Source organism: Lacerta agilis, chromosome 7, assembly GCF_009819535.1.
Source record: "Lacerta agilis isolate rLacAgi1 chromosome 7, rLacAgi1.pri, whole genome shotgun sequence".
In the NCBI taxonomy this organism is placed as follows: Eukaryota; Metazoa; Chordata; class Lepidosauria; order Squamata; family Lacertidae; genus Lacerta; species Lacerta agilis.
Window position 1 is genome coordinate 73,771,166 of NC_046318.1, and position 24,598 is coordinate 73,795,763.

Below are 24,598 nucleotides of genomic sequence, written 5' to 3' on the forward strand. Positions count from 1 at the left end.
CATAAGAGCTTAGGGAGCAATAGCAGCTCCACAACAGGTTTCAAGGTCCGCCTCTTCGCGGTTCAGGTGGCATGTGATGGGAAAGGCCTGCATCTTAGATCGTGGAGAAAACCAGACAGAGTAATAATAATAATAATAATAATTTATTATTCATACCCCGCCCATCTGGCTGGGCCTCCCCAGCCACTCTGGGCGGCTTCCAACACAATATTAAAATACAATAATTCATCAGATATTAAAAGCTTCCCTAAACAGGGCTGCCTTAAGATGTCTTCTAAAAGTCTGGTAGTTGTTGTTCTCTTTGACATCTGGTGGGAGGGCATTCCACAGGGTGGGTGCCACTACCAAGAAGGCCCTGTGTCTGGTTCCCTGTAGCTTTGCTTCTTGCAGCGAGGGAACCGCCAGAAGGCCCTCGGCCGACCAGGTGCCTAGGCGAAGTCTATAAGCAGGACAGGAATGCAACAGAAAGACCCGCCATCTTTCTTTTTGGGGTTTCCAGGCCTCCCTAAATATTTACCTCCTGCAATGTTGCGTTTCCCTTTGACATGCACGCCTTGTTCATATTCCTCCAACATTACTTTCTCCGGTAGAATCTGTTTCAGCTTTGCTTCAGTCTGACTCAGACATTGAGTCAGGAGTGCAGTGAATCCAAGTGAGAAACAATGTACAAACAGGCACCCTTTGGGTCTGGTAGGTCAGAAGGCAAGGAGCCCAACAGTAAGGTAAAGGGACCCCTGACCATTAGGTCCAGTCGCGGACGACTCTGGGGTTGCGGAACTCATCTCGCGTTACTGGCCGAGGGAGCTGGTGTACAGCTTCCAGGTCATGTGGCCAGCATGACAAAGCTGCTTTTGGCGAACCAGAGCAATGCACGGAAACACTGTTTACCTTCCCACTGTTTACCTTCCCACCTATTTATCTACTTGCACTTTGACATGCTTTCGAACTGCTAGGTTGGCAGGAGCTGGGACTGAGCAATGGGAGCTCACTCTGTCACAGGGATTCGAACCGCCGACCTAGGCTCTGTGGTTTAACACACAGCGCCACCCGCGTAGATGGCGCCAAAGCCAAGGAGAGGAGGAACCAACTAATCCTAGTTTTGTCCTCATCCTGCTTTCTGCCGAGCTCTACAAAGGCAACACCGAAACAAAGTTGAGGATGGAGCCGGCAAGCGGTGGTACCAACTAGGAGTCCATGCTCCACAGAAGAGGCAGCAAGCACATGTAAACGCTTCTGGGATCCTACCTGTCAATCAGCTGCCAGGCATATGAAAGATCACCAACTATCTGCATGGTGATCAAAACCTCTTCCTTAATGTTGATGGTTCTGATCATCTGATGGAGAAACTTGCGAGTGTCAGCAAGGAACTGACATATTTGCAGGTTGGACTCCAGTTGGTGAAATTCTTGAACCTGCATATTAAGAATTGGAAACGTAGTTTTTTGGGGGATTTTTATTAAAACGCCTAAAAACACGACAGGAGATTTTTTAATTTGGCTACTTCTTAAATAAATCCCAATTGGTATGGAGTTATATAGCAACTGGTTTCGTGACAATGTTGCTTGAGTCCACATAAGAAATCATACCAAAAAATAAAAAATGGCATGACCACCACCTCCTCTGCCTTACCTCTTCCAAAGCTTGTATTAATTGCACAGTTTTCCTGCCCGCTGCAGTGGAGTCGTCGTAATTCAGAGACATTATTTGTTTGGCGATTTCCCTGAACCAGGCTTGCAGGTTTTCTGTTTTTAGTGGGAAAACGGGAGAAGGGACAAATTATCAAATTAGTGCGACTGAAACCAAAAGAGAGCGTGATACCAGCCCACAGTTCACAAACTGTAAACACCCGAATATCAAGGAATTATTCTGAAAGAAACAAAAATATATCATGGTCGGGACGGTGGTGGTTTACCTAAAGTTTGCGCTATACACATCAACACAAATGCTGTGTTTGCACATGAAACCATAATTTTGCACAGAAGTGGCTAATCTCTGAAGATCCCGCCACATGGGAGGGGGAGCTGGGAGCTGGAGAACAGTAGCATCTGGAAGACTAATCAGTTCCCCACCCCAATTTAGCATTATGAGGAGAGCCACAACAAAGTTTGGGCTCGTGTGTTTCCCCCTCCCATGTGGCCATGAGGAGGAAACTCTCATTTCCCCTTTAAGACCAAGGCTCTTGTAGTGTCTGAACCCAGACAAACTGTGGTTCGCCTTTAGGGTTAATAGAAACAAGTCCCACTTCAAACCACGGTTTACGAAAGTGGCTTGTTTTCATCCAGGGTTCAGACGCAACACTAAACCGTGGTTAGTTGAAAATGGAAGTTGGCGCTTCCACTCTTCTCCCCAGAAGGGATATTGGTACAGACCGAGCTGCAAAAGCAGCAGCGTGGCTGGTATGACTTGTGTTTTCCCCATGAGAAAGACAGCTGTTTTGTCTGATTTCTCAACCATGTGATGTTAACTGTATATCTTTACTTTCACTTTCAGTTCTGGCTCAAGAGATGCTAGATGCGTTATGCACAGCTCTGACTTACTGAGCTGGCAAGCAGAGACGTACTCTGCATCTTATCTACAATAAAATAGTTTAGCCTTAATGGCTTGTGTGTGTTGTTCTTCACGCTGGGGAACAATCGCATATCAATGTGCCACTGGACTCGAGTAGCCAGGAATGCACTCGGGCTTCGTCCCTGCCTGGGGGGAGGTCAGTCTCACAACTTGACCCAGGCGGGATGTTTGCTAACAGGCGGCACTGGAGCATCAAGCACACAAGGCCAAGGCACACAGATGCTCATCCTTGCAATGGTGTGAGTTGGGCAGCTACTGATTCAAATTGACCAATGCAAATCTTTGCAGAGCCTACAAAACTTGGCGACATGAAGAAGGCCCCACGTATCTCTCACTAAAGGAGCACAGCTTAATCTTCGTTGCAACCCTTGGAAAGTCTTCTGATCGGCACCAGTTGCCAGTTGGAATTATAGTCTAGCTGGAACCCCATAACCAGACATAATATAAATGAACTCGTGAAAGCCTTACCTCAAAGGAAATAGAAAAATATTGCTTGTTGCTCCCCCCTCCCCAATTTACCTTTTTTCTCTTGGAACAATAAGAAACAATAAGAAACCAAGAAGAAAGAAAATTCATCAAGGAATGGGGAAAATCTGAGGAGTATTTGAAAAGTTTCTGTGTACATTTACGTTCATTAGCAGGATTAACATAAAACAAGCAGTTAAAGGTAATGTTAAAGAAAAACGAGGGAGTTAACTGATAAATAGAATCATGTAGGAAATGCAGTATTAAAAATTAAAATTGTAAGAAACTGCAAAAGGGGTAGAGGAAAGTCAAAACATTTATGTTCACTGGGAATTTAATTTCCAAAATAGAAAAAATAAAATTTATTTTTTAAACAGCCCTTACCATTTTTCTCCACTCTTGTTAGAGGCTTAACGCCTGAAAAGACATCAGCCAGCTCCGTCATCCTTTCTGATCCTTCCGTTTTGTAGCTTTCCCATTTTGTTTGCTTTTCGGACAGCATCTGCTTGAACATCTGACGAAAAAGCAAGACCTCAGTCTAAAACAGAACAGCCTGCCGCGGCTGGAAAATTACAGCGATAGCAACAATACCATTTGGTATTGGACTGATCTATACTAGGGATGTAGGCTTCTGGGCGATCCCCACATTTATGCTGAAAATAGAAAAATAATGCTGGAAAGCTGGAGGTTTCTGTGCAGTTTCCCCCCTACGAGCTGAAGAGGCAAGCCACTTTAACAAATAAAAAGCTGCTTGCTTCAGGATGACAACGAGAGTCAGGCAACAAGGGGAGGAAACATTTAAAAAAGAATGGGAAAAGTATATTGAATATTTAGATAAGATATGCAAATTGTGAAATATTGACATATAACTCATGGGGTACAAAGATAATGGAAAATGTATTGTAAATCTTTGTCAATAAGTGGAATTATTATAAATTTGAGAAGATTTATAAGTTTTAAAAGTGAATCTGGAAAAAGAAAGGAATAGGAAATATCGAGTGAATTTAATGAATGAAACTGGAAATTGACATGCGAAATATAGATGTAAGATATAAGGAAGACATAACATGAAAGAAGGGAAGTCTATGAATGTTTGGGATGATACAAATTTTATGTTTTATATTTTATCTTTATTTGTAAAGACATTGTATGTAAAGTTTTATGTTTGCATTTGATTAAAAATCAATAAAAACTATTTACGCAAAAAAAAAAAAAAAGCGCTGCTTGCTTCTTCGGCAGCACAGATGAATGTAGTGGAAATGTCAAAGCAAGCCTCTGACTTGTGTATGGTTCTCTCACAAGCGCATTCTAGGCATGGGGTGTGTGTGTACGAAGGATGTTTTCGTTACCTCTTTCAATATGAATTCGAACTGTGCTATATCCAGGAGAAGCTGGAAAAGGATCTTGGGGTTGTACTTGGAATCTGTTTGAGCCTGGTCCTTTATTTGTCGGAGGCGCTTGTTGTTTGGATCGTAAGCTAAGGGGAAAAAAGCAGAAAGTGAAGGCTTCCTAGATTGCTGCTGTGATGGAACAACCACCTTCCCCATCAACGATCTCAACAGAGAAGATTTAATGGCTCTTGGTCGCATGAGCGTAAAACAGGATGGATAAAAATCAATATGTGTTTTTTTTGAAAAATTAAAAATGATTTTTTTTTAAATTTAAATTGGATTCTTTTGATTTAAATTGGATTTTTAAAATAAAATGCTTTTGGAGGGGGAAATCTTTCTAAAGATAGTTTCTATTTGAGTTACATTATAGTCCAAAGGCCATTCCATCAGGAAATAAGGATTTGTTTTAAGTTTTTCACGTGTGATAAAACTCAGTCCAGGTTTTTTTTTTAATTGTTTAACCACATCAGTCAACAAACGTGGAAACATATGCTATAATATTATTGTTTCTGCTAAATAAACTGTTTACATTTTTATTAAGGAAATGGTCGTTTTTCTCCTTCCAATAAAGTACAGCAGAAATGTTGTCCAAATATAAACAGTTAACTTACTGAACCTCATAATAATTTCATAATCATCTGTCTGTGTATTTCTAATAGCATAACCAAATCAGTAATTTTTGATGTAACTGTAAAAAGTGCTATGAAAATTTGTTATTCCAAAAACGAAACCTCCACCTGGTTGTAAATATTAAGATTATACCAGCAAGAATGAGTCTTTCTGTAAAAATAATAATAATAAATAAATCAAGTCTCACTGACTTGTGATTTAAATCAAATCCACCCTGGTGTAAAACAATACCCGAGTCTGCAGTATGCAGGATCATCCACCGGATCGCCACGTTGCAGTCTCTTAAGCAGTTCAGTAGTTTGGGGATATTGTCCAGTACCAGTTCCTCCCTCAAGCAGCCTTCCTTAAGAAACTGCTGCACCTGGGTGTGGACTCGCTCCCTGACTGCGGCGCATCTGCTGGCCTTCGAAAGACAGAAATCAAAGGAGCGTTACTGCAAAACAGGCGGAAATCGGTAGGTCTCTAGGTCAGAGGGATTTCGTACGAGGCTCTCGGAAACCCGTTCCTCCGCCTTCGCCCACCTCCAGCTGCTTTGGACTACAACTCCCACCAGCCCCAGCCGGGCCCACCCTCCATGGGAACTGTAGTCCACCTGGAAGGCACCAGGATGGAAAAAGCTGAGCTTAGAAGCATCACAGAGCGGGACGTTTAAGGAGAGGAAATTCCACTCGGCGCAAAGCTTCCGCATGAATCGCGGAGAAAGCCGCGTTTCGCCAACCTGTTCCTTGACGTTGGAAAGGTCCAGCGTTTGGTTCAGAGCCGTTTTCGCAGCTTTGTAAGGCTCCCAGGCTTCCGCCAGGTTCACGCACATCCCCATATAAATGCTAATTACCTGCGGAGAGAAACAGAACGTAAGAGGCAGCCCTGCAGGGCCACCTGGCTCTCCAGGGTTTCAGACAGGATTATCTCCTGGCCCTCCCTGGCAGCGCCCGGGATTCGAACCGGCGCCTCCTGCATGCCAGGCAAATGCCGTACCGCTGAGCTACGGCCCTTCCCCTGCCAAGCTCCTATCAAGCCAAGTCATCCAGGATACTCACATTTGTGCTTCTGCAGTTCTACTGCCGACAAAACCTACGAGCGGTGGCCAACGTGAGAAGCGACGCTGGCCTGTCTTCTAGCTATGTTTGGGAAGCTGGATCCCAAGGAAGTCTAAACGAAGGTTTCCCAAACTTGGGCCTCCAGCTGTTTTCGGACTACAACCCCCATCATCCTTGACCACCGGTCCTGCTAGCTAGGGATGATGGGAGTTGTAGTCCCCAAAAAGCTGAAGGCCTAAGTTTGGGAAACACTGGTCTAAATGGTTTGACAGGGGGCGGGGCTGACAGGGGAGGTAGCCCAGGCAGAAAGCACGTTGCCATTGGCTCACGACAGATCCATCAATGTCCTGAGGGAACTGTTGAGGGAGCCTCCCTTTCCATCTACCCAGAGGGGAGCTACGAATGGGGTGGGGGGAACACCTCAGGACTCCTCGCTGGCCTGAGGAAAACCTCCTTCACTCTAAATCAGGGTTGGTGAAACCTTTTCGGCCCGAGGGGCCAGATATCTACCTTCCAGGGGCCACATACCGGTGGTGGGCGGGGCCAGAGGCAAATGTGGGAGGAGCAAATGTTACTTTTGCACATGAGAATTGGTTAGGAGCGTGGCTAGGGAGACGGTGTGGTCTGTAGGAAGTTCTGAGGGCCTGACAAGAGTGGCCTGAGGGCCACATTGTTCCCCGAGCCTCGGGTTCCTCACCCCTGCACTCTACGCTTAATATCCCTTTGTTTTAGCGTTTTTAAAAGTTGTAAGCCTTTGCACTTGGCTGCCTTGGCAGAAAGGAAGCACATAAAATGAAGTAAATAAGAAATGAACAAGGAAGAGATGCGCTTCCAAATCTATTTGGCTGTTTTGTTGCTTCAGCTCCGAACCGTATTTACCCAGTTGTCTGGAAAATATTTATCCACGATCTCCCTCATCTTCGCTTGCTGCGTGTGCAGAATAGAGGCATCAAAATAAAGCGCCACGTACAACATGGCCGCCTGAGGAGCGAGGGCGACGCTGCGGTGCTCTGGCAACGGGTACGCGGAAACCTGAAATGGGAGGAGAGCAGCAGGAAGAGGGAGACAAAGAGTCAACGGACACCATGAAGACACAGAACAGTACAGCTTTTTAATCATATTTTTATATGCGATGGAAGCCGTGCAGAGTGGCTGGGGTATAAATAACAAAACTGTTATTACGAGTGTTAAGTTAGGCCTAGAGGCGCACTGAGAATCAGTGAGATGCAGTGCCTAGAGTGTCGGACTAGGACCTGGGAGGTCTGGGTTCGAATCCCCACTCAGTCACATGACGCTCACAGGGCAACCTTCCATCAGTCAGTCGCTGCCTCTCAGCCTAGCCAACCTCACAGGATTGTTGTAGGGGTTAAATGAACACCTCGGAGGAAAAGGCGGGATGCAAATGCAACAAGTAAATAAACAGGTCTTTCCTGGCACGCTGCGACTCACCTGGTTGTATATATCATCCGACCTCAGCCGGCCAATGACCATGCTGATGAATGTTTCGTTTATGGGTACCCTGCTGAAGTAGCTCTCTGGGTAGTTTGCAGGCCTCTTTGCTCCAGGCTGACTCGAATACCCCGTGCTCCGGAGCAGCTTACAGATGTCGTCCATGTTGGAATCAGCTGAACGGGCAGCGCTGGGTGGCAAAGAGAGAAAAAGGAGCTTCGGGAGCAAGAACTCCGCGAAGGACAGAGGAAGAGACCCAAACATGAAAAAAGGGACAGAGGACGACTCTTGAGAGCGAGGCACACTGACGCGATCTCAAATGAATTCAGCTTTGAGAGGCCGGATCCTTAGAAGCAGTACGTCAGGTGTGCTCTAGCTGGTCTTATTATTTACATTTCATACGCTTCCAAAGCAGCATCCGTGGCTGATGATGCCATCCTTGTTTCATCTTCACAACAACCCTGTGGAGTAAGTTAGGCTGAGAGAGAGAGAGAGAGAGCGCTAATGGCCCAAGGTCATGGCTGGGTGGGGTTTCGAACTCGTCTCCTAGGTCCCAGTGGAGGCAAGGGGAAGGGCCCTGCCTCAGGCAGCGGAAGTGCAAGAGGCGGTGCTCTGTCGTCGTCCTCCCCCCGCTTCCGGCGAGAGGGAGGCATTCCGGCACACGGCATTGCTGCTCGCCTTCCCCTGGGTGGAGCCCAGCACCAAAGTGCCCTGGCTCCTGCCAAGTCTGGCGGCAGAAGTGGTGGTGGATTGCCTCAGGTGGCGAAAAGGGATGAGCTGCCCCTGCGTCCTAGTCTAACACTCTAACTCAGGGGTAGGCAACCTAAGGCCCGTGGGCCAGATGCGGCCCAATCGCCTTCTCAATCTGGCTCATGGATGGTCTGGGAATCAGCATGTGTTTACATGAGTAGAATGTGTGCTTTTATTTAAAATGCATCTTTGGGTTATCTGTGGGGCATAGGAATTCGTTCATCCCCCCCCCCCAATATAGTCTGGCCCCCCTCACATGGTCTGAGGGACAGTGGACCGGCCCATGGCTGAAAAAGGTTGCTGACCCCCTCTCTAACTACACCACTATACTGGCTCTCTTTTAAATCTTTTTTTTATATTGTATACATTTTCATTGGTGGCCGATACATCTTGTTTTGTGTTTGTTTTCAATCGCCTTGAGTTCTCTTGGATGAGGGGTGACAGATAAATATTGCAAAATAATCACAATGATATAGCTTAAAATGTGAGCTAACGAATCTCAAGTTCAAATCTCGCTTCACTTTGGGTTTCCTAGGATACTTGTAGAGATCTTCTGAGGGGGTCTGCTCCATGCCCAACCAGAACCCGTGTGTGTGTGTGTGTGTGTGTGTGTGATGGGTATAAGTGCTGGACTAGGTTCTGCAAGAACCAGGTTCAAATCGTCACTTAGCCATGAAGCTCACTGGGGGATTTTTGGACCAGTCACTATCTCTCAGCCTCACCTACCTCACAGGGCTGATTTGTTACCTCGGGATAAAAAATGTTTAAATAAATAAGGGCCGGCGGGCATCTGGGACGTGGTCTTTTCAGCAGTGGCACCCATTCTCTGGAATTTCCTTTTCAGGTAGGTGTGCCTGGACTCCTCCCATTCTGTTTCAGGGTGGATAATTCAGGACATCCTTCTCTACCAGGCTTTTAAAAAATAATGATTGAGTTTTCTGTTCCCCGACTGTTTCTTATTTTTCCTAGCTTCCTAAAATCCTTAATTTTAAACTTGTTCGTTTTGATAACCTCTTAATTATGGCAGCTGATTTATGCATAATCTCATTAAGGCGTTGGCACAATATCTTCTTATATAGAAAGAAATGTTAGGATGTCATCACACTCTGCAGTTTGTGTGCCTGACAACCCTAACTCCTTATAAGGCAGCTGCCGACGTGCCCATTGAAACTGGGACCTTCTAAACACAAAGCAGGCACTATTCCACCGAGTCATGTGATTCCCACCAGAAGTTCACCTTGCTATCTTTCTGGGAAATGCTAGCCAGAATCAAGAATGGTCAACAGTGGTCAGAATACCTGTATCTATAGTAGGAAACCAGCATTCTCTCTCGCACCTCTCCTTCAATTTTCTGATCGATGACGAGCAACATGACGCCATACAGATAAAGGGCTTCACACTACAGTGCAGAGGAAAAAAATAGCAATATTGTGCTCATTGACATCAATAGTTTCAAAGGCCAAAAACAGTGCTGCCTAGTAGATCCAATTCATTCATTATTAGTAAATTGCTTAGGTGATTCCACAGCCAGGCCGATCCAGTAAACCACTTCACTTGAATTAACATGCTTCCAGTAGCACCTTAGAGACCAACTAAGAACAAACTTAGTTGGTCTCTAAGGTGCTACTGGAAGGATTTTTTAATTTTTAATTTTGTTTTGACTATGGCAGACAAACACGGCTACCTACCTGTAACCTGAATTAACATGATAATCCAATCTCTTTCTCTCTTTGTTTTTTGCCCATGCAAGTCTGCACAGAACTGCAGTCCAGGAGAGTCTATTATTGCACAGAAGCCGGAGTGCTTACCAGCAGCTGTTTGCCATCCTCATTCAGCAGCACCGTTTCTATGGTCTGCTGGATGTAAATTCCTTCATTGAGGTCATCTAGATATCTAGGAACAGCATAAAAATCAAGAATAAGGTTCAGTCGTTAATGGCTTACCAGCTGCAACGGATCTCCTTCTGTTTTTTTTTTTGCCCTTTGTAATACTTCTTAAAAAAAAATTAAAATAGCTTTATTTAATTTCAGACTTCTAAAATACAAACATATCAAATAAACAAATAAAAATACAAACATATCAAATAAACATATCAAATAAACAAATAAAAATACAAACATATCAAATAAACAAATAAACAAACAACCCCCCCAAAAAACATATAATCTAGACATTATAATCCACAAAAAATAATATTTGAAAAAACAAAACACACAGAAAAAAGCAAAGAATTATAAATAACAATTAAAAATTGACTTCCAATTGTCTGTATATCGCTTCCCTTAATAATGAAACAAAACTTGCTATACCTTATACAAGGATTGAAAAATATACAAATATAAATCTCCACACATATATCTCAATCTAAGCAAATCACCAAGAACGGATTTGGTGATTTGCAACGGATCTCCTTCTGAACACGTTGGGAATCACAAAAAGGGAGTGTGCTGTTGAGCTCAGGCTGTGTTTACAGGCATCTGGTTGGCCACTGTGAGAACAGAGTAGCCTTTGGCCTGACCCACCAGGGCCATTCTTAGGTAAGGTTGTCTAGCCATAAGAATAAGGAGTCTCGATGGGAGATGTTTCATGACAGCCAGTACAGAATGGTTTTTATAGCTGGGTTGAGCAGCGTATCAAAAGATGGACAGCAAGCTTGATGTCGGGGAATACATGAACGACCTGCCATGGTGAGGTGAACTCAACCAGGAAAAGCCTTTCCTTCAGCTTTCGTGAGATATTTGTACAAGCAGCCCCTTTAAGGACCAGTCGGCTTTCTTACTGGAGATGGGACTACTCAGTGTCAAGAGTAGGGAGCAGGGTTTTAAGACCTCCTACCTCACCAATAGCTTTTATCTCTTGTAATACTTTCAGGATTGGCTCTTCCGCAGATATCACCACACTGTCTGCAAATGCTTTTTATATTGTCCCTATCCCACTCTTATGCCTTTAATATCTTGAATACATCTTATTCTTTGTGCCAATACTCCTAAAACTATTATAAACAACAAAGGTGACAAAGGGCAGCCTTGTCTTGTTCCTACAGTTCTCAGTCAGGACATTATTTAGTATCAACTTAGGTGACTGGTCAGTATATATTGCTTTGACGCCTTGAATAAAAGTGTCTCCACAATTCATATACAGTGGTACCTCGAGTCACAAACACCTCAGGTTACAAACGCTTCAGATTACAAACTCCGCTAACCTGGAAGAGTTACCTCAGGTTGAGAACTTTGCCCCAGGATGAGAACGGAAATCGCGTGCCGGCGGCACAGAGGCAGCAAGAGGCCCCCATTAGCGAAAGCACGCCTCTAGTTAAGAACAGTCTCAGGTTAAGAACGGACCCCCGGAACGAATTAAGTTCGTAACTAGAGGTACCACTGTATTCTAAAACTTTAAACATAAAATCCCAGGAGACATCATAAAAGGAATGCAACCAGGGCTATCGCTGTGTCAAGTCAGGCAATGATCCCGAGTTCAGGGCATGTTTTGCATGTCTGCATTCACAAACACAGCATTCCAGACACCAGCCCATTTGCCTTGCCTTGTAGAAATCAATGGCACCATTCTGAGCAAAGCCCACCACAGATTGCAATCACATTTTTTAGCGAAGCCTTGCTGATGCCACCAGTGTATGCAAATAAGCTAAGGTTCACAGCCATTGTCTCTTATTAACATTTGTTGTTCAGTCGTGTCCGACTCTTCGTGATCCCATGGACCAGAGCACGCCAGGCACGCCTATCTTTCACTGCCCCCCGCAGTTTGGCCAAACTCATGCTAGTAGCTTTGAGAACACTGTCCAACCATCTCATCCTCTGTCGTCCCCTTCTCCTTGTGCCCTCCATCTTTCCCAACATCAGGGTCTTTTCTAGGGAGTCTTCTCTTCTCATGAGGTGGCCAAAGTACCATTTATCTGTACTTTTCAGTAGCTTGCACAGGGCTTACGGTCCACTGACATTGTCTTTAGACTCTGTCCAGAATACCATCAACTTCTGAAATAAGGTTGGCAGCACCAAGCAGCAGGGTCTTTTCAGTTGTGGGCCCCCAACTCCCCCATCTACATCCCTCTTAGCCTTTTCAAAAGCATTTGAGAATATCATGTTCTCCTCAGCTGTTAATGTAATGCTGATGCCTCTTCTTCCCTTTAAAAAAAAAAACCTGTGCCATTGTGCATTGTCTGTTTTGAATTAACTGCTACAAATGATTCTCAGGGCCGCTTCCAACGCTATAATTCTATGATTCTATAATCTAATTTTCTTGCGATTTTATATTGCCAGTTGCTGATGCCACACAAGCTTAAAAAGTAAGAAAAAAACAGAATCAAAGTTTCAGGGGGAAAGGGGGGAAGAGATCACAGGTTTTGGAGCCAGCAATTACGTACCTGTTTAAGTCAACAATATATTTATGAACGCTTTGGAAAGCCAGATAGAATCTCGTCAAGATTTCTATGTTGTTCTCGCGAAATTCGTCGTCTAGATCCTGGAGGTCAGGTTTGGCTTCCAACTTCCCTTCCCATAGCTCAGGTCCCTGCAAAGAAAAAATAATTCATTTTGACGAAATACGGCATAAAGAAAGGACCATCCTATTATTTGCCAAATATCAATGTGCACTTGATTATGAATCACTGTAACGATTAGTTTTATTATGCACGCTTCACCAGAAAGTCCCAGGGGAGGTTGCAGCAATAAAAACACAACATTCAAACAAAAAAAATTAGAATCACAACTAGGGTGGGTGCTAAAAATACTCCGGTTTTGAAAGCCAGGTTAAAAAGATGCATCAACGGCATATGAGGAAAGTTGCATAACTGAAGGTACCAGATACAGTTTCCAACAAGTTAGGGTTGTCAACAGAGAATGCCCTCTCCTGGGAGAGTCTGTAGGAAAGGGGTAGTCTTTCAGATCTTTGGGGGCTACATAATTTAATCAGTTTTAATCGCTTTAAAGAACAGAAAGGAGAGTTTAAATAAGACTCCTGTAGAGGAAATGCGGAAGGCAATTGTATTTTCGAGGAGTTAGGCGACACGTCTCTTTCCCTTTTACACCCCCGGTTTAAGGTCTACTGATTTATGATAGTATAATTTGTTTTTCGTATAATTCCGTATAGTTAAAGCTATGGTTTTCCCAGTAGTAATGTACGGAAGTGAGAGCTGGACCATCAAGAAGGCTGATCGCCGAAGAATTGATGCTTTTGAATTGTGGTGCTGGAGGAGACTCTTGAGAGTCCCATGGACTGCAAGAAGATCAAACCTATCCATTCTCAAAGAAATCAGCCCTGAGTGCTCACTAGAAGGACAGATCCTGAAGTTGAGGCTCCAGTACTTTGGCCACCTCATGAGAAGGGAAGACTCCCTGGAAAAGACCCTGATGTTGGGAAAGATGGAGGGCACAAGGAGAAGGGGACGACAGAGGATGAGATGGTTGGACAGTGTTCTCGAAGCGACTGGCATGAGTTTGGCCAAACTGCAAGAGGCAGTGAAGGATAGGCGTGCCTGGCGTGCTCTGGTCCATAGGGTCACGAAGAGTCGGACACGACTGAACAACAACAACAACAAATTTGTTTTTCACACACCTGTGTCAGGAGTTTCCTGGGTCTCCCGTGTTCTAAGTGCCGATTGGCTAGTGAGGAGGATACCCAGTTGCAGTGAGTGGGAGACTTTCAGTTGCTCCACATTAGTCGCACCCGGTGTCCTGGGCTGACCATGAGTAATGCCTGTTAACCAGGTGCACTGAATTACATCAAAGTTGGCTATAAAAGCTGTAGGCTGAAGGAGCTCGGTGAGCTTCTTCACAGATTGAAGTACCCGATGCTGTGAGACTGTCGGCCGGGGTCTCTCTCGCTGCTCTACCTGGGCATAGCTGTCAACTTTTCCCTTTTTTAAAAGGGTAAATTCCCTTACTCTGAATAGGATTCCTCGCAAGGAAAGGGAAAAGTTGACAGCTATGTACCTGGGGCTCCAGGCAGCTGAAGGGGAGATAGTGTGTACCATATTTTTCGCTCCATAGGGCGCACCAGACCATAGGGCGCACCTCGTTTTTAGAGGAGGAAACAAGAAAAAAAATATTTCTGGGTTTTTTTTGCAAAGGGAAAAGCCCTGGTTTTTTGAGGATCAGCTAAAGATTTTGCTGTTTTTTTGCAAAGGGGGAAAAGCAAAGAGGAAAAGCTCTGTTTTTATGGGGTTCAACTCACATTTCTGCAGCTTCTAAGGGAAAGGGAGCCTTTTCTACAGTTTCCAGACAGATAATCTAATCAGCCAGTCACATGTAGCTGGGGAAACAAACAACCTCCCTCTGCAGCACATTCAACAAAGGAGGGCGGGGCTGAAAGGGAGCCGGGGACTCTTATCTCTCTCCCGATCTCTTGCTGATCAGCTGCTGAGCAGGCTCCTTTCAACACCCCCCTTTTCTCTTTGTAAAATAAAAAGCACGATCTGCTTTTGGCCCCATGGCAATTCAGCTCCAGGGACCACCATTCACTCCATAAGATGCACAGATATTTTCCCTTACTTTTTAGGAGGAAAAAAGTGTGTCTTATGGAGCGAAAAATACGGTAACTCCTGTCTGGTATATTTTGATTTGTTTTTTGTATGCCTGCTGGTTATTGTTGACCTTACACAAATAAAGCATTGCTTTTCCTTCACCCAACGGCGTGCTTATCGGCTCCAGATCCAGAAAGAACCCTGCCCTTGGCAGAAAAGCTCCAGCGAAGCAAAATTCCTTACCTTGAAATAGCTGAAATCAAATATAATATCGCCGTATTTCTGCTGATCAGCCTTGTTTCTGAGTCGGAAAACACCCGGAACGAACTCGGAGAGTCTCAACAGTTCGGCGATGATAGCATTTCCACAAGAGACAATTCTGAGAATCGCCTGCCCGCAGTGATTATTTTCCGCTAGGAAGTCCACCATAGCGAAGAATAGTATGATTCTTCCAAAAGTATCTTTTCAACCCAAGTCTGTACCTTCACTCTTTTAAGTTATCTGAAGGAAGATGCATTGCTGAGAGCTCCATTAACGGATCTGAAAAACAGAAACCACTGAGCATATTTGACATTGCATATCCTTGCATATCTCAGTTTATGATGTGCTCCGATTCCACTACCCAACACATTTTTTTTTAATTACAAGCCTGTTCTTTAAAATATGCTTTTCTCAACACCCTGTAATAGCGTTTCACAGCATAAACAAAACACCTATTTCTTAAGTCAGACAAGCAACAGCAGCACACTCTTCTCTGAAAAATACTGTTAAGTTTAGGACACCTGCTTAAAATGAAATACAGCCCAATGGATAAAACAGGTAAGGAACTGGCAGCCCACGAATTGTTATCAGCCACCCCCCCCCGCTGCAACGTTTTTTTGTTCTTTAAAAAATTGCTGCGTTAAGAATGTCTCTTCAGAAGTGGGCTATAAATATGTTCTATACTGTAGTTAATCTTATCCAGCAGGGCTAAGGAAGGAAAAGAGGGAGAGGAAATGCCCCAAACGAAAAATACGTTGGCGTTCTTAGCCTTTTACAAGAACTATATTTGATAAAAGATTGATTTCTTAGCGCCATTTTGAGGCTCCTCCTCTTCCTTTGCTTTTCACAACAGCACTTCCAATCTTTATCTCAGGAGGATAAAACATGGACCCACAGTTTCACTCATAAGGCGGGGGGGGGTGTGTGTTTTCAAGTTGCAAGAAACACTTGAAACAACAACGGTAATATACGGTATATATTGCATGCACATAATTTCTCCTGCTTTGGAGGGGAGGACTCGAACCCATGGCTTCAAGTTACAAGAAAGGAGATTGTGACTAAATACCAGGAAGGACTTGTATTTGACAGTAAAAAATAACTGAAAATGGAAAGTGCTGTGTTTGACCTATAAAGCCTTAAACGCCTCAGGACTGCAATACCTCAAGGTCTGCCTCTCCTCATATAAACTGACCTGGACCCTGCGACCATCCTCTTGAGGCCTTTCTTCGCGTGCCTCCTCCATGAGAGGTCCAGAGAGCGGCAACGTGAGAACGGGCCTTTTCTACGGTGGCTCCCCATTTGTGGGATGCTCTCCCTAGGGAGGTTCGCTTGGTGCCTTCATCTGAAGGCAGCCCTGTTTAAGATCTGACGTTTTGCCGTGTTTTTACTATTCCGCTGGGAGCCACCCAGAGCAGCTGACTCAACCCAGTCAGATGGCCGGCATACAAACAATAAAATTATTTTTCATAATTTTAATAAGAGAGGTCCAGAGGGTGGCAACACGAGAACAGGCCTTCTCTGCAGTGGTTCCCCATCAGTGGAATGCTCTCCCCAGGGAAGTCTTCATTACCTGGGGTTACAGCCGCTTCAGGTTGCATTGTTTCAGGTTAAGAATGCAGCAAACCTGGAAGTGTTTACTTCTGGGTTTCGCTGCGTGCTATGCGCAAAAGTGCTGCTCTGGTTGTGGACTTTTCAGGGTGCGAGTGGCACCCTGGAACGGACCGTGTTCGCAACCAGAGATATAGGGTTGCCAGGTCTGCTTCCAAAAAATAGCGGACAAGTGTGTGTGTGTGTGTGTGTTAAATAAAATTAAATAAAATTATATATTTTCTTACAAACATTTCAACACGTATTAAAACACCATTTCATCATAAAGATTTTGAATAAAAAAATGTCCACTATTTTGTGGAAAAAAAATAGTGAACATAAAGTGAAAAAGTGGACTGTCCACTCAAAATAGTGGACACCTGGCAACCCTACAGAGGTACCACTGTATGCACTTTTAGGCACCAGGCAAAAACATTCCTTTTTAACTAGGGCTTTGGTTGATTTGATTGACACTCTATGCCTTTTTAGAATGTGGGTTTTGTGGGGGGTGGGGAAGGGTTATTGAGGTGTTGTTTTTATTTTGATCCTCTATTTTGTGGTTTTTTATTTTTATTTTATTCTGTGAGCTGCCCTGAGACCACCGGGTTATAGGGTGGTATATATTCAATAAATAATGGTGCTTATTTCTAAAAAAAAAATAATACATTTAGGGGTACTCTCATTTTCCTACTCATATTGAAATACTGCCCCTCAATGAGGCCAAGGCCAAACTTAGATTCACAAAATGGTTAGGGGTATGTGTCCCCTGCATCCCCCCCCCCCCCGAAACCACACACACTGATTAATAATAATAATAATCTTTAGGCGCCGGGCAAAAACGTTCCTCTTCAACCAGGCCTCTCCTCCTAACACTGCATGCATTTTATAAAAAAGGCAGAACAGCCATACCACCCTATTCCATGATTCTATGCCAGGCTTCCTCAAACTCGGCCCTCCAGATGTTTTTTTTTTGGCCTACAACTCCCATGATCCCTAGCTAGCAGGACCAGTGGTCAGGGATGATGGGAATTGTAGTCTCAAAAAAACACCTGGAGGGCTGAGGTTGAGGAAGGAAGCCTGTTCTATACCCTTATTTTGTGTTTGTTTGATTTTTGGAAGGGGAGAACTTGCAAAGCCTGCGTTTGCACGAGGCGGCAATGCTTTTGGTAGAAACTGCCCCTGGGTTTTCTGTTCGAAACACAGGAGTCTTTGCAGCAGCAGCGAAAGTGAGAGTCGTCGCGGGGGGGGGGGTGGGAGCAGCGCCCCTATAATTAGAGCCCCGTTAGCGCCCACGCAACAACCATTGTTTACCCCCAGGGCCCCTGCCCGCCTCCTGCACTTACTCGGCTTGCAGCTGGGGGGTCTTTGCACAGTGAGGCGGCGGCTCTTCTTCTTCTTCTTCTGTAGCCCCGTTATTTTGCAGAGCAAAGCAGGTCTTTTGCAGCAGCAACGACCCGGGTCGACCAGCCCTTGGGGCGAAAAAGGGAGAGAGGGACAGGATCCCGGAAGCGCAAGTGTGCAAGGAAGAAGGGAGCTTTGCAGCTGCTTTGCGGGAGGAAGGGAGCTGCCAAACGCCGCCGGTGGCTGCAAAGCGCTGGGCTCAGCCTTCCTCCCCCCCGCCTCGCATCACATGAGGGTTTCCCGGATCATGTGAACAGGCGCCGGCTGATGATGAGACGCGCGTTTCCCGCCGCTGCCCCACCTCTCCCCACCTCTCCGCACGCCCCCGAGGATCCCTGCGCGAGGCAAGCGGGGCTCGGCCGAGGGATTCAAAAATAAGAATAAAATAAGAATTAAAAATTAGTGATCTTCGCAAGGCAACTGCAAAAAAAAAAACCAGAGTGGGAGGAAAAAGTGGGAGGAGGATGCATCCTGCCCGCCTCCTCTTTCTCAGGAACTAAGGGGGAGGAGAGATTCAAGTGAGCGGAGGGGGTGTGTGTATCTCCAGTCATTTGTTATCGCTGTCTTAAAAAACTTATTAAATAAGGTATAAAGATATTTTTTTTAAAAGTATAAAGAGAGAAAGGGGTGGGAACTTGGCTTCCAAGAGGGCAGAGATGCTTTTGCGCAGGGCAGTTTTTATTTTATGATTTTTTATTGTGATGATGCTATTCTACGATATTTTAATGTTCTTAGATGTGCTGTAAGTGGCTGGGGAAACCCAGCCAGGTGGGCGGGGTATAAATAATAATAAACGTTATGATTATTTATTAAGTTCCCTGCCCCGAGGAGCTTGCAGTCCCCAGGAGGCGGAGAAGCCGTGGGAGCGCAGGCTGGCCTTCAGGAGTCTTCTTGCCTCTCTTCCCCCTATAGATCCTAAATGCGTGGCAACAAGTTGTGGGTAGCAGTTTGAAGGGGCGGGAGGGCGGGGAGGAATTTTATTTATTTGTTGTTTTGTCGGCCTGTTTAGTAAACTTTCCCACAAGTTTCCATGTGCTCATGTTTGTTGCTGCTTTGCTGCTTGGATTCTAGACCCTTGGAATCACCGTTCTGAGTTTAGGCCCTGAAGACAGGATTAAATCTAGGGTGGTTTGTAGGGGAAGATATTGAGAAAAATGATGTGAGAACATTTCTTTATGCACCGACAGGAGCAAGAATTTTGTTGGCCCAAGTTTGGAGACAGCAACAGACTCCTACTATAGAGGAATGGCGGCAAAAGATGGTTGAATATATGGAAATAGCAAAATTAACATCAAAGATCAGGCGACAAGGATGTGAAACTTTTGGAAAAGGGTGGGACAAATTTAAGGTTTATCTGAATAAGTTGTATGGAATATAGAAAATGAAAGGAAAACGCAGATCTCATAGTTAATCAAAAAATTATTTATTGGAAAATTAATGAAGATACAAAACAATATTAAGAGGGAAAAGATACAAATGGAATATGAGCACATTATTTAGCATTGTTATATATACAAGTAAATTATTTAACAATATAAGATAATGTAGGTAGAAAAAAATTGGAAGGAGAGGTTCTACAATATGGGACTAAGTTGATAACATGAGACAGATGACAAATGTAATAAAGAAGTATATATCTGTGGAAATAGGTGACAAAAGAAAACAAGAAGAACGGGGGGAAGCAGAAGGGGGGAAGTGGTGTTTTTTGGGCTTTTTTTCTTTTTCTTTTACAAACTGTATAAGCTATGTATATGATATAAGCATAAGAGTATTTTTTTCATTGATACAAACCTTTGTATACATACATAATTCATAAATGTTGTACATTCTTGTTTAAATTATAATTATGAGAAAACTTAATAAAAATTATGTTGAAAAATAAATAAATAAATCTAGGGTGGTTTTGGTTTGTTGCTGTTTTTGCTTCACAGAGATTCTCCTTTTATGTATTTATTGGGGAAGCTGGCCTTCTTTTTACAGTACTTCTAACTGCGTGTAATCAGCACCGTAGAAATTTATGTATACAATATTATATGCGTATATATATATATATAATGTGCCATTGGAGAAAACGTTTCAGACCTTCAGTGTTTTGGGAGACGGGTTTTCAATGTACATTCTGCACATCAGTGTAGGACCTGCTTGGATCCTCTCCTTATCTCAGTATACGACCGAGTGAGGAACAAAGATTAAAGTATCTTGTAGAATTCTGTCAGATATATTTTATCTGCGCAATCGGAATGAATTTCCGTAACCAAAATGCTTCTTAGAACTGTGCAGCCTGAGCACAGTTAAGAAAAGAGAGGTTGAAATCGGCCTCATTAGGAAAAAGAGGTCAGAATAGGCCAATATTTATGTGGACTGTCCCTGGATCAAATTTGCTTCTTTAGGTTCTCAGATTTTAACCTAGCTCAAGGTTGTCACCTGAACTAGCCAGATTAACTGCATTATTATTTTTCAGTCCGTGGGAAATACAACTTGAGAGACCTCTTGCCCCAAAATGGCAACTAGACATTGCGTTTTGGCGACTGCGGCCTTGGTTTAAGAAGCCATTTGGCCCCTAAACTTCAAATGTTGAGGATAGTATAGTATAAAATTATTTTTTAATTTGCAGAATACGGATAGGTATTCAAGGTCAAGGACTATTCTTCTACAGTTCTGCACGACGTATTTTTGTGAACATGGATTTCCAACTCGTGACAAATAGGAAAGATGGGGAAAGGGAGAGGTTTCTTTGTGTTGCGGAAGAGATGAGAGTTTGTTTGTCCCTGCCTTCCGAGAGATGGCAGAGTGGCACAGTGGCACAGCTGTAAAAACACCTGTTATATTTTTTCAGGAAACACGTCCACGATGTCTGGGCGCTCTGTGGTCTCCTTCAGCGCTGTGGATGCCTGCCTTTCGTCTCTGAAAACCTGCCAGTCCAGCATAAGTACCGGAATGGACATTGCTACAACCGTTGCTCTGGACCTTGTGCAAAGTAAAAGTGAGTTGTGGGTTTGTTTTGTGTTTTTGGAAATGGCCATTATTTGTGCTGTTGCTTTATTTTCTTTAAAGAAGAAACCCAGCCGGGTGGGTGGGGTATAAATAATAAAATTATTAGTGTTATTCTTATATTCCACCTTGGTCAGACCACATCTGGAATACTGTGTCCAATTCTGGGCACCACAATTTAAGAAGGATGTTGACAATCTGGAATGTGGGCGGAGGAGGGCGACCAAGATGATCAAGGGTCTGGAAACTAAGCCTTATGATGAGCGGTTGAAGGAGCTGGGTCTGTTTAGCCTGGAAAAGAGGAGACTCGGAGGAGATAGGATAGCCACCTTCAAATATGTGAAGGGCTGTCATATGGAAGACGAGCAAGCTTGTTTTCTTCTGCACTGGAAGGTAGGACTCGAACCAATGACTTCATGTTGCAGGAAAGGAGAGTCAGACTAAACATTCGAAAAAACTTTCTGACAGTTCAGCAGTGGAACAGGCTCCCTCAGAAGGATGTGGATTCTCCTTCCTTGGAGTATTTTAAGCAGAGATTGGATGGCCATTTGTCATGGATGCGTTAGCTGAGATTCCTGCATTGCGGTGGGTTGGACTAGATGACCCTTGGGTCCCTTCCAACTCTTAAGATTCTATGATTACAAAGCTTTAGTTGAGTGTTAGAATGCAAATGGGGCACTGGTTAAATTTTCAGTGCCTCCAAACAGCAGTAGCTGCTTAGCTGTGTTGAGTGCAGTGCAAAGAAGTCCAAGTAGTGTTCCCTCCTGACACGTAAATTCTCCCCCCCTCCATCGTGTGAAGGTGCTTCATGAGTAACGGAGCAGGAGCCCAAACAGTCTTTTGCAGTTTTATTGTGCAAACTATTTACAGTGCAGAGCTACGGAAAGCATGTCTGTCTCAGTCGCTGGCAGAATCCGGGAGTGGCCCCTTCCGGCTTCTCCCCCTGCACAATAACTTCGGCACCCCAAGTCTCCTCCTACCCTCCTTGCGTTTCACCCCTCTGTGCAACTGGGGTGCCGGAAATGGCGTGCCTCCCTCCTGACCAGTTTCCTGCTTGGCAGGGGGTTGGACTGGATGGCCCTTGTGGTCTCTTCCAACTCTATGATTCTATGACCAGCCGGGCGAGGTGAGCGCAGGGTCTCAGCAACATCCCCAAGCCCTCTCCCCACCAGACTCCCTGATTGTAGCTCCTGGCTCTCAGTGGCATCCCTAAGCCCTCTCCCTGCCAGGCTGGTTCCTCCCCTCTCCTCCCCACTGGAGGTGTGGCGGCTTTCCCCGCTGGAAGAGGTGCTGCTACTCATTTGGCGCCGGGGTTCTCCGTATGCTAACGGACCCTCCGTTCCCCGGGCCAGGTGCAATTCCCTGACAATTGTGAATTGCATTTTGAATGACAAATCAGAACCAGACATAAATATGATCAGGACTGTGTCTTCTTTTGTGCTGGAAAATGCAAATTCAGTTCTGATTAGGGCTTGGTGATATCTGGTTCTCAACACTATACCGCTAGCTAAACACCACAATACAGTCGTACCTCATGTTGCGAATGCTGCGGGTTACGTCTTTTCAGGTTACGCTCCGGTTGCACTCGGGTTGGTTTTTGAACGTTCTTTTGGAAGCCGGACATCCGACGGGGCTTCTGCGGCTTCTGATTGGCTGCAGGAGCTTCCTGCAGCCAATCAAAAGCTGCGCTTTGGAAGTCTAATGGGCTTCCGGAACGGATTCTGTTCAACTTCCTAGGTACGACTATATACACTTCTAGAGTTCCTTCTGGTAAATGAGCCATCATAGCCGCTATAGGGCAGTGAAAATTAGTCTCCCGCAGGGTTCATTTGATTTAAATCAAATCAATTTAAATCACGTTTTAAATCACAATTAATATCACTTGTCGGTAAGACTTGATTTAAATCTTTTTTTACAGAAAAACTCATTCTTGCTGGTATATTCTTAAATATTTACAACCAGATGTAGCTTTCATTTTTGGAATAATAAATTTTCAGAGTACTTTTTACAGTTATGTCAAAAATTACTGATTTGGTTATGCTATTAGAAATACACAGACAGATAATTATGAAATTATTGTGAGGTTTAATAACTGTTTATATTTGGACAGCTTTTCTGCTGTACCTTATTGGAAGGAGGAAAAACAATCATTTCCTTAATAACAATTTAAACAATTCATTTAACTAAAACAAAAACATTCTAGCATATGTATCCATGTTTGTTAACTGATGTGGGTAAACTTTTTTTGTTAAAAGAACAACTTAGACTTAGTTTTAGCACACACGAAAAACTTAAAACAAATCCTTGTTTTCTGTTGGAATAGCTATAATGTAACTTAAATAGAAAACAACCTTTAGAAAGATTTTTCCTCCAAAAGCATTTTATTTTAAAAATCCAATTTAAGTTTAAAAAAATCTGATTTATTATTATTATTATTATTTTTAAAAATCAGATTTTTATCCATCCTGGTCTCCTGAGCTTTTTAAACTCTCCTTCCCATGTACTATCTGAAACCAAAGGGGCGCATTGATTACCCAATATGACATATATTGGCATTATTTTCCGCTCGTAACGTGAGCCTGAGAAGAGGGACCGTCTCAGAACAGAAGCCACTTTTGAGTAAAGGGCAGGAAAGATGCTGCAAATCAGTAAAAATAAATGGACAATAAAAGTTTCTGTGCATTTCGAGGCAACGTCAAGAAGCTGCTGGGTAGAAACTCTATATTATTTTTCCTTTAAAATTACGGTGTTTCTGTGCGTTTTGAGAGAAGGTAAAGAAACTGGAAGCGATGTACAGTATTATGGTACAGCACTAGAGGGAGTCCTTACCTAAGTTAATCTCCGTGGACATGGAAGAGTCCAAGTCACTTTGAAATTTAAAGATTTAAGCAGTGCTTTTTTCCAGGCAGTTATGGGCACCTCTTTTTTGTTGTTAAAAAGTGTGGCATTTACTGTAACAACGTCATGGTGCTACCAATTTTTTTTTTTTGGGGGGGGGGCAAAGCACTGGGTTTAAGCATTTTATTTTAGAACTGTGTGCCCATGTTAGTAGTTTTCAGTTGAACTGACGTGTCGCCTGCTTCTTAATTGATTAATGAACCAGTTTAAATTCAAATGCATTTCCATATTATCAAAGCCTTAATTTTTCATTTAGGTATACGAAGTGCGAGCAAATTTTATTTTCAAGCAAGCAAATCCACTGTTTGCTGTTAGAAACAGAGGCTTCCTTTTTCATATTTTCTGTTTCAGAAAATATTTGTAAGTCGAGTAAACCGCAGCTATCCAAAAACAATACAATCCGAAACGGCAGCCATTAGCAATGTGTGTGTGTGTGTGTGTGTGTGTGTGTATATATATATAACAAAAACAACAAGCCACAGAATAACATGTGAAAAACCTATTGAAATAAAAGAAAATGCTTCTGTTAATAATAGCATGAGGGGGAATATCAAAAACTGTCTTGTTGCACTCCTTGCTTTAAGTCAACTATGCTGTTTGTGTATGTGTCTCTCTGTATCTCTGTGTTTGGGTGTGTGTGTGTGTGTATATATATATATATCTGTGTGTGTGTGTGTGTATGTTACACACACACA

General features: G+C 43.7%; 2 protein-coding genes across 3 annotated transcripts in view; one reads left to right on the plus strand and one right to left on the minus strand.

The window, feature by feature from the left end:
- The window catches only part of WASHC5 (WASH complex subunit 5), a 39,570-nt gene extending 24,265 nt beyond the window's left edge, over nucleotides 1-15,305 (minus strand). The window contains exons 1-12 of the mRNA XM_033155842.1: nucleotides 15,009-15,305; nucleotides 12,669-12,814; nucleotides 10,099-10,183; nucleotides 9,589-9,689; nucleotides 7,541-7,730; nucleotides 6,971-7,123; nucleotides 5,773-5,886; nucleotides 5,286-5,457; nucleotides 4,383-4,510; nucleotides 3,418-3,547; nucleotides 1,630-1,742; nucleotides 1,246-1,412 (exon numbers count right to left, since the gene is read on the minus strand). Of these exons, the coding sequence (XP_033011733.1) occupies nucleotides 1,246-1,412; nucleotides 1,630-1,742; nucleotides 3,418-3,547; nucleotides 4,383-4,510; nucleotides 5,286-5,457; nucleotides 5,773-5,886; nucleotides 6,971-7,123; nucleotides 7,541-7,730; nucleotides 9,589-9,689; nucleotides 10,099-10,183; nucleotides 12,669-12,814; nucleotides 15,009-15,194 (1,685 nt within the window). The 5' untranslated portion in view covers nucleotides 15,195-15,305. The remainder of the gene's footprint in view (nucleotides 1-1,245; nucleotides 1,413-1,629; nucleotides 1,743-3,417; nucleotides 3,548-4,382; nucleotides 4,511-5,285; nucleotides 5,458-5,772; nucleotides 5,887-6,970; nucleotides 7,124-7,540; nucleotides 7,731-9,588; nucleotides 9,690-10,098; nucleotides 10,184-12,668; nucleotides 12,815-15,008) is intronic.
- Nucleotides 15,306-18,443: 3,138 nt separating this feature from the next.
- NSMCE2 (NSE2 (MMS21) homolog, SMC5-SMC6 complex SUMO ligase) overlaps nucleotides 18,444-24,598 on the plus strand; it is a 76,297-nt gene continuing 70,142 nt past the window's right edge. The window contains exons 1-2 of one of the 2 annotated variants that reach the window (XM_033155843.1): nucleotides 18,444-18,545; nucleotides 20,851-20,997. In XM_033155843.1, the coding sequence (XP_033011734.1) occupies nucleotides 20,865-20,997 (133 nt within the window). In that variant the 5' untranslated portion in view covers nucleotides 18,444-18,545; nucleotides 20,851-20,864. Of the gene's footprint in view, nucleotides 18,601-20,850; nucleotides 20,998-24,598 lie in introns of both variants that reach the window. The other variant, XM_033155844.1, reaches the window with a different exon arrangement.